General features: G+C 58.8%; 1 protein-coding gene across 2 annotated transcripts; it reads right to left on the minus strand.

Annotated features, from left to right (window-relative positions):
- Positions 1-565: 565 nt before the first annotated feature.
- Positions 566-8,111, minus strand: SUN2 (Sad1 and UNC84 domain containing 2). Of its 2 annotated transcripts, XM_008636454.2 has the most exons (17): positions 7,951-8,111; positions 7,300-7,472; positions 7,020-7,154; positions 6,734-6,829; positions 6,448-6,541; positions 6,188-6,258; positions 5,803-5,930; positions 5,227-5,448; positions 5,069-5,146; positions 4,938-4,981; positions 3,713-3,878; positions 3,400-3,627; positions 2,374-2,458; positions 2,168-2,283; positions 1,852-2,019; positions 1,348-1,440; positions 566-1,239 (listed from the first exon to the last, which is right to left on the minus strand). In XM_008636454.2, exons 1-17 carry the CDS (start codon positions 8,079-8,081, stop codon positions 1,126-1,128), a joined length of 2,142 nt encoding a protein of 713 aa, XP_008634676.1. In that variant the 5' UTR covers positions 8,082-8,111; the 3' UTR covers positions 566-1,125. The 2 variants fall into 2 exon arrangements, with proteins under 2 accessions (XP_008634676.1, XP_017593328.1); XM_017737839.1 differs by lacking the exons at positions 566-1,239; positions 1,348-1,440 and adding an exon at positions 1,447-1,563.
- Positions 8,112-8,117: the final 6 nt, after the last annotated feature.

Consider the following 8,117-nt stretch of genomic DNA (forward strand, 5'->3'; position numbering starts at 1 on the left):
GGACCCCAGCTTCCAAGTCCAGCTACCAAGCCACCAACAACTTGAGGCCCGTATTTTAAACAGCTCTGCTCATCTTACTCTAGTTTATCCTACAGTGTGCGCTATTCTCCTACTAAACAAAGCTCTAGCCCTCTCCACATCTAAGCCACTCATCCAAGTGGCACCATGTAACATTCTCTGGTTAAGTACAAATTGCATGGAAAAAGTCTTTTTTCCCCTTTGTAACTACAAACCCCCCCCAAAAAACCCACCCCAACACCCCAACCCAACTGGAAAATAGCTCCCCTCCCCACCCCTCTTAAAAAAGAAGTATCAGAACAAACCCCAAAGGAAAAGCAGGCAACAGGAATTTTCAATAGCATCATCAAGCTTAACACTGGGGAGGCAGCCAGCCAGGGAGGCCAACAGCATCACCAAGACCCAACTCAGCCACTGGCAGCAGGAGGGCTTGAGTGGATGGATGGCAGCAGCAAGATGGGCTCTGCCACCAACACGTGCCACGCTCCTCTCCTCCTGCTGCCCCAAACCATTAGTTTTATGTTAATACTTCATTAATACTGTCTTATTTCCTCTCTGCCGGCCCAGCATTGGAGGGCTGGAGATCTTTACCCAAACCAACACCAAGGCAAGAGAAGTGAAGGGGACTTGGTAGCCATGACCGGTGTCTCCCACCTACTCTGGCAGCACCGAGTCAAGCACCACAATCCCACACATACACCCATCTCCTGCACCCAAGCCCGCATGAAGCACATCACAAAATGCCACACCCCTTTCCCAAGCCCTGGCAATGCTAGACACACCAGCAGGAGGGAGCAGGACAACAGGGACAAGGGGCAGCGCAGACCCGATACAAAGTTAGCTTAAAAAGTTAAAATGTCCAAGACGCACTGAAAACGAGCCAGGCTGCGCTAGGACCCACGTGGGATGCTCTTGCCTCACCACCCCGGTCCTTGGAAGAGTGAAAGCCTCACCCCTTCGACAGCAGCTCTTCTCCTCCCCCAGGGGAGCAGCCTCCTGGGGCGGCTGCTGGCACATCCCAGGATTTCTACGTGCGAAGCAGTGAACCAGATGCATCCCCTGCTGCTGTCAGCCTGGCAGCATCCTCATCCCGCGCGGAGCCGGGGGTCAGTGCGCCAGCTCCCCGTGCACACGGAAGCGGTAGATGCAGGTGTATTCGGGGTGGCCCCAATTGCTCAGCACCCGGAGCTCCACCAGCTGGTATGTGCCCATGGAGTCACCCTTGGGGAAGAGGGAAAAGGAAAACTTGAGCCCTTGAGAGCTCTGTGAGGCTCAGAGACCCCAGAGGCCCCATTTTCTTCTCAGGGGTCAGGTGCTCCAAGCATTTACCTCCAAGTAAAATGTTTGGATGGGGTCGCCATCATGGTTGTAGGTGAACTGTCCAAGGAGAAGGCCCTCCTCCTCTCCTTCTTCCTTTAAGCCCTATGGAAGGGCAGGGAAGCATAAAGGGAGAACCAGGGGTCATCAGAGAGGGAAACCACAGGTGATGCACACACTCAGGGCAGAGGAGGGAGAGGGAGACGCAAGCATGCTTGGCCCCCACTCCTGCTCTTCCAGGTCAAAATAGACAAATAGGAACAGGGACCAGTGGGGAAGGATGAAAAGGGGGAAGACCAAAAGTTACACCTACTCAAGCTCTTTTGTCCCCTCAAACTCTTTCTGAAACCCAGTGCTGCCCCTCTCCCCACCAGCATTGCTTCTTCCTCTTCTTCAGGATAAGACCAACCCCCCCGGAGCACCCCACAGCCAGGTATAGGGTTTGTTATCCCTCCCTTCCAGCGCCCTCCCACTGTGGCCCCCACCCCTCCCTCAGGTCTGGGCAAGGGCACTCACGTAGACAGCAAAGTCCTTGGGGGCACTGGGGATGGTCCCCTGGGGTGAGAGGGCTTTTGGGATGTGCTCTAGCGTCACAGCTGTGGGGCGGATGATGCCGGAGAGGCGGATGACAGCAAAGCCCTGGGAGCCACGAAATGCCCAGCAGTTCCCAGGGTTGACGTCTGGCTATGAGCATGGAAGTGAGACACCAGCAACGTTACCACCATCAGTGTTACTTTTCTCCCACCAGCCTGGCTGCTGGCTTGGAGCAACAGCCAAAGCCCACTAAAACACCCACATGAGGAGCAGCCCAGTCCTGCCTCTCAGAGCCCACCTGCAGGATGACACGGGGGGACTGCGAGTGGTACCACAGGGGGATGCCGAACAAGCTCAGCAGCGCTGTCCGTGTCTCGTAGGTCTCTGAGCAGCGAGTGTTGATGACGCTGGCCCCTGGCATGAGAGAGGATGGCAGCAGGTGAGCTGCACACCAGCACCCTGTGGTCACCTCCCCAGGACAGCTGGCTCGTCCCCACCACCCACCTGCTGACTCGAGGGCGTAGTCAACCATCCCCACACGGTCCTCGCTGTAGCGCTTCAGGGCCTGGCCCACGATGAGATGCACTTGCTGTAGTGGGAGCAGAGGGCACAGGAGGGTGAAGAACTGGGGCAGGCATCCTGCCCCCCACCCGTCTGCCCCTGCAGGGACAGAGGGTGCAAGGACCTTCCCACAAAACAGCCAGGGGATGAATCACCGTGGCAAAAATGAGAGGACACGCGTTTGGCTGGGAAGCCTCCTTAGAGGTTGCTAAAAATACTCCAGGGGAGAGGAGCTGTGCAGTGAAGGGGCAGGGCCCAGGCACGCTGCAATTGCCTGTCTTCAAGAGGGGCTGGCCCAGAGGGAGGAGAGGAACTACCAGACACCCCGGAATCATCTGCTGCTCCCTCCCACCCTGTCCCACAGGATTGATGGGAGCTCCTCCCACCCAGAAAAGGAGGAAATGGCTGGAGCATCTCCCTGGAGCCAAACCCAGCCTAAGGAGCTAGGACCCCGCAGCACCATGTTGGGTCCAAACTTTACAGAGTGCACAAAGCTTGCACAGACTATGGGGACTGCTAATCCCAGCTTGATCCCTCCCTCCACTACCTCCACAGGGAATTGCCAGCAACTCTTTCCAAAGCAAGCAGGCTCATTTTTTCCCCTTGGTGTCATTCTGCTGAAATGCTTTGCACCAAACAACTCAGCGGCGCTGCTGACGAATGAGGATAAGCAAGATGCTCCACCCATGGAAGCCTCGTTGGCACCTGTCCCACATTCTGGGTGAAGGATGCATGAGCAGAAGCTTGGATTTTAAGACAGTAAGAGCCTTGCAGGGCTGCAGGTACCTGTGACCCCTTCCAGAGCAGAAAGCAGGCGCAGCCCGAGAAGGTGTTTCAAGGGTGCTCCTGCATCCTGTGAGCCCAGGATCAATGTCCCAGCTGTGGGGGCTGTCCCAACACCTCTGCCACCTGCCAGGCACACATGCCAGCCCCCTGCACACATGAAGTGGGGCACAGGCCAGCACTCACCTCCTCTGTCACCCCTGCAGTCCCTCCTTGCCTCAGGGCCACTCCAATCCCAGCCTGAGCATCCCGTGCCGACAGTCTCCAGTCCTCCAGGACTTTTGCAAGGATCTTGCGCTCCAGAGCCTGGAGCTCTGCTTGCAAGTCTTCCCGCTGCAGGATGAAGGCAGCGGCACCATCCTGCTGGGACTGTGACAGGAACCGACTGATCCACACCGGGAACTGCGCTTCCACCTGAAACAGTGCGGGCAGAGCTCAGCCCTGGGGCAGCGACCCTTGACTGCCTTTCTGCCGAACAGGCTGGGGACTGGGCACTCACATCAGCCCGCACTGTCTTCAGCTGCTCCAGTATCCCCTCCACGTGCTTCCCCATCACCTCCTGGTCTGACTTGAGGCTTGCCAGCTCCCTCCTCAAGGCTGCCACCTCCTGCTCCAGCTTGCCCACCTCCTGCCGGAAGGTCCCTCGCAGGCTCTCCTGCACTGAGCTGTGCCGAGAGAAAGGTAACAAAGCCTCATGCCAACAGGCCCAGCTCTCCTCTGCAAACTGGAGGAAGAGGTTCATCCCACATCACCTATGCTCAACCCCATCTCCAAACACAGTTTTAATTCCAGTGGCAGGAACCTCTTCTACTGTATCCCATGGGAAAGCATCCCCAGCTTGTGGCCTTGGCTGAAGGGCCACATTCACAGTGATGCAAAATGACAGTGGCAAAGGTCATTTGCTGCCCTTGCCCTTGGAGCCCTGCTGCCAGCCACAGAATCACAGAATGGGTCAGGTTGGAAGGGCCCACAGGGGGTCATCTGGTCCAACCTCTCTGCTCTAGCAGGGTCCTAGAGCACATGGCACAGGATTGCATCCAGATGGTTCTGGAATATCTCCAGTGAGGGAGACTCCACAACCTCTCTGGGCAGTCTGTTCCAGTGCATGGTCACTGCACAGTAAAGAAGTTTTTCTTCATGCTCAGGTGGAGCTTCCTGTGCACCAGTTTCTGCCCATTGCCTCCTGTCCTGTTGCTTGGCACCACTGAGAAGAGCCTGGCTCCAACTTCCTGTCGCTCTCCCTTCAGACACTGACATTGCTGAGGTTCCCTCTCAATTGTGTCTTTTCAAGGCTGAACAAGTCCCACTCCCTCAGTCTTTCCCCATAAGAGAGATTCTCCAGTCCCTTCATCATCTCTGTAGCCCTCTGCTGGACCTGCTCCAGGAGCTCCATGTCTCCCTTGTACTGCTGAGGAGTGCAGAACTGGACACAGCACTCCAAATGTGGCCTCACTAGGGCTGGGTAAAGGGACAAGATCACCTCCCTCAACCTGCTGGCAATGCCCTTCCTAATGCACCCAAAGGTACCACTACCTTTTTGGCCAGAAGGGCACAGTGCTGCCTCCCACAGACACCCACATATTCCTTCTTTCCTTTCCCCCCCCACACTATGCTTCTCAATCTCTCTCTCTTGTCCCAGGCAAACCAGCCTGGCTGAGGGAAATTCATCCAGCTACCTGCCAGCCCCTAGCAGAGCAATGGCTCTGCCCCACAGCCAGCATTACCTCTGCCACTCTGAGTTCAGCTCCAGCAAACGTGCTTCCATCTCCTGCCAGCAAGGGAAGAAGGGGTGAGACCCGTGACACCACTGGTGAGGGTGTCCTGTCCAGGTACCACCACACGCTCGTCACCTTACCTGAGAAGCTTGTGCCATCTTCCCCAGGCGCCCGTCTAAATCCCTCTGCACCTGGACTCGGAGGGCATCCAGCTCGCCCTGAAGGATGAGGAACAGGGTGGACTATCAGGGCCTGGCCCTGCACGCCCCCATCTCCCTGCATTCCCCACATCCCTCACCTGGAGGTGATTGGCCATGTCGGTGCGGAGATGCTCCTTCAGCCCCGCGTCCCGGCGGCTCACCAGCCCTTCCAGCTGCGCAAGGATGTCCCCTGGGGGTGGCTCTCCCCCTGCTGTCACTGCTGCCGCCCCACGACGCAGCTCCCACCGGGACAGCTCGGCCTCCAGTGCCTCAAAGCGCTTCTCCAGGGACTGGAAGCGAGCCAGGAGCCGGTGCCCCCCCTGCAGCAACAACAACAGGGTGTGATGCAGCCCTCCAGGGAAGTGTCTGCTCCATAGGACCCCTGCACAAGGGAACCCTGACCACCTATTCCCACCCATTCCACAGAGTCAGTGGCATCTTATTCATCTGCTGCGTCCCAGGAGAGGGCAGATGTTCTCCCTGCTCCATCCCAGGGACACCCCAAGAGTGAGATGGCCACAAGCTGGGGGAGCCAATGTGGAGCCATCATCTGGCCCATTCTCCACCATTCCTCGTACCCTGGAAGCAATTGTTCCACAGATCACACCGTCCCAGCATTCCCTGCAAGGCACTCATCCCACCTGGGCCACCACCATGCCTTTGCTGAAGCTCACCTGGTCCAGCGTGGTCAGGTCCCCTGCCCCAGGAACATCGGAGGAGGAGGAAAGCTTTCCAGCTCCCCACCATGCAAAGGAAGGCAGGCTGAGTGTTGACAGCCCATATGGGTAGAAGTACCAAGCTCCTGGGCACAGAAGGATGAGATGGTCAAAACCACAGGCTGGTAACAGGCCACAGTAGTGGACAGGGTGGACATGCAGAGGCTCAGCCATCAACATCCCCTGGGATTACCAGGGGACGCCGGCATGCGGGTGCAGATGGACCAGGTTACCAGAAGCCATGAGCACTGAGCTCCAGGCCATCCCATCCCCCAGCTATGGCAGTGGGATGCTCTGCACTGCCCCAGATCTCAGGGCAGCAGATCAAGTGAGGCTGACTCACCGTAGGCGGCAGCAGCGAGGAGCAGGAGCAGCAGCAGCAGCAGCAGGGACCTCTTCAGACGTGGGTAGCGCCTGGAGCACAGAGAAGAAAGAGGTGCCTGTAGGACTGCAGTCACCTTCCCCCACCTTTGGATGGGGGCCAGATGGAAAGCAAAGCCCAGCCAGGCTTTAGCACAAGACACCCACTACCCCAAATGTGCCTCCCCTTTCCAGGGTCCTGCAGGCTTTCCCCATCCTGGTGTCCCCCAGCACCACGCTCACCTGGAGAAGGGGATGCTGTGCAAGTGGGAAGCCGTGCCGGTGAGGCGGTGCCAGGCCCCTGCCAGCCCCGAGAACAGCCACCCCATGAACCGAACTGCCAGGAGAAAAAACAAGCCTCATGAGGAGTCCTGGCAGAGATGTCCCCTCCATGCCCAAGGGTGGCACCAACAAGGGGATAAAACCCCTCCACCCAAACAGGGAATAGCATACACAGCACCTGGAGAGTAGAGATACTGACTGGCAAGAACACTGCTGCTACAAGTGCCCCTGCCAGCCCTCCGCTCACCTGGGGAGGTGAACACCTGCCAGAGGAAGGAGCCCACCCGGGAGGCTGCAGTTCTCAGACCTGACCCGGAGCTACTCTGGCCTGAGTAATAGTGACCTGAAAAGGAAGAAGCAAGTCACCAATGCAGACAGCACCCCAGTGCATTGCCCACAGCAAAGGCTTTGCACTGTGGGTGGCATCTAGTGGGGACTGGCAGCACACTGGGTATAGCCAGGCCCTGGGCTGCTCCCCCTGGGGATGCCTCCCCTGCATTTCTGCCACTAAAGAGAGACTAGTGCATCCCTACCAGCATAGTCGTCCTCCGAGGAGTACCCAGATGAAGACGTGTAGGTGTCGTATGTCTTGCTCTCCAGTACCCCATTGATCTTACTGGACTCAGTGTCCCCTGTGCCTCTTCTCCTCCTGGTGGAGAGCTCCCCACCTGCCCCAAAACACGGAGTTCCACTGAGAAATCACCCACCATCACTTCCACAAGAAGCAACCCAGCCAGCCAGCCCGGGCAGCTGCCCCAACACTGTCCAGTGTCCAGGGAGGTCCAGCTGCCCTGGGAGAGTGGGAAGGCTCACCCCAGTATGTGCTGCTGTCCAGGTCATCATCCAGCATGGAGCTGCCCAGGGCAGCAAGGCCCCGGCTGCCCCCCAGGTAGGACTCGCTCATCATGGACTCGCTGTAGTAGGAGGTTTGGGTGCTGGGGGCGGGAGACAGGCGCTTTGTGCTACTCGATTTCCTCCTGATCGTCCTGCAGGAGGCGAGAACAGGCTCATCAGGCATGTGTGGTTACAGGGCGGGGGGGGAAGCTCTGCTTTGCGGAGGCCTCCCGCCCGTCCCGGGCACCGCTTCCGCTCGCACCGCTGCGGTTTTCCGGCCGGCACTTGCAGCGCACCTCCCTCCCTCCCTCCTCCTCCTCCCTCCCTGTCGCCATCCAGCTGCAGCTGGGAGCTGGCACCCGGCCACCCCGGCAGGCTCCTGTGCCGGGCCCGTGGGCACGCAGGGGTGCCCGGGCAGGGAGAACGGGGCTCTCGCTGGAGCAGGGGCACAGCCAGTGCCCAGGCGGCCGCGGCCATGCCGGAATGCGTCAGGCTGGCCGTCACGCTCCCTTCTGCAAGCTATCCCCACACCCCACCCAGGAAGGTGCCCGATCCCCGGTGTGGGATGGAATACCCCGCCCCTGTCAGATTTGGGCAGGGGGAACCCCCCCACTCCTGCCCCCCACTAACCTGCCGGTGGTCTCCTTGAAGGGGAGCTGTGTCCCACCCAGCAGGGATGTGCTGCTGCTGCTGGTGGTGGCATCATCGTCCCCGGGGTAATAGCGGGTGGTGGTGACAAGGCGCTGGCTGCGGCGGGACATGGCGGCAGCACGGAGAGGGGCTCGGCTCACCTGGGG

Source organism: Corvus brachyrhynchos, unplaced genomic scaffold (genome assembly GCF_000691975.1).
Source record: "Corvus brachyrhynchos isolate BGI_N302 unplaced genomic scaffold, ASM69197v1 scaffold56, whole genome shotgun sequence".
Taxonomy (NCBI): domain Eukaryota; kingdom Metazoa; phylum Chordata; class Aves; order Passeriformes; family Corvidae; genus Corvus; species Corvus brachyrhynchos.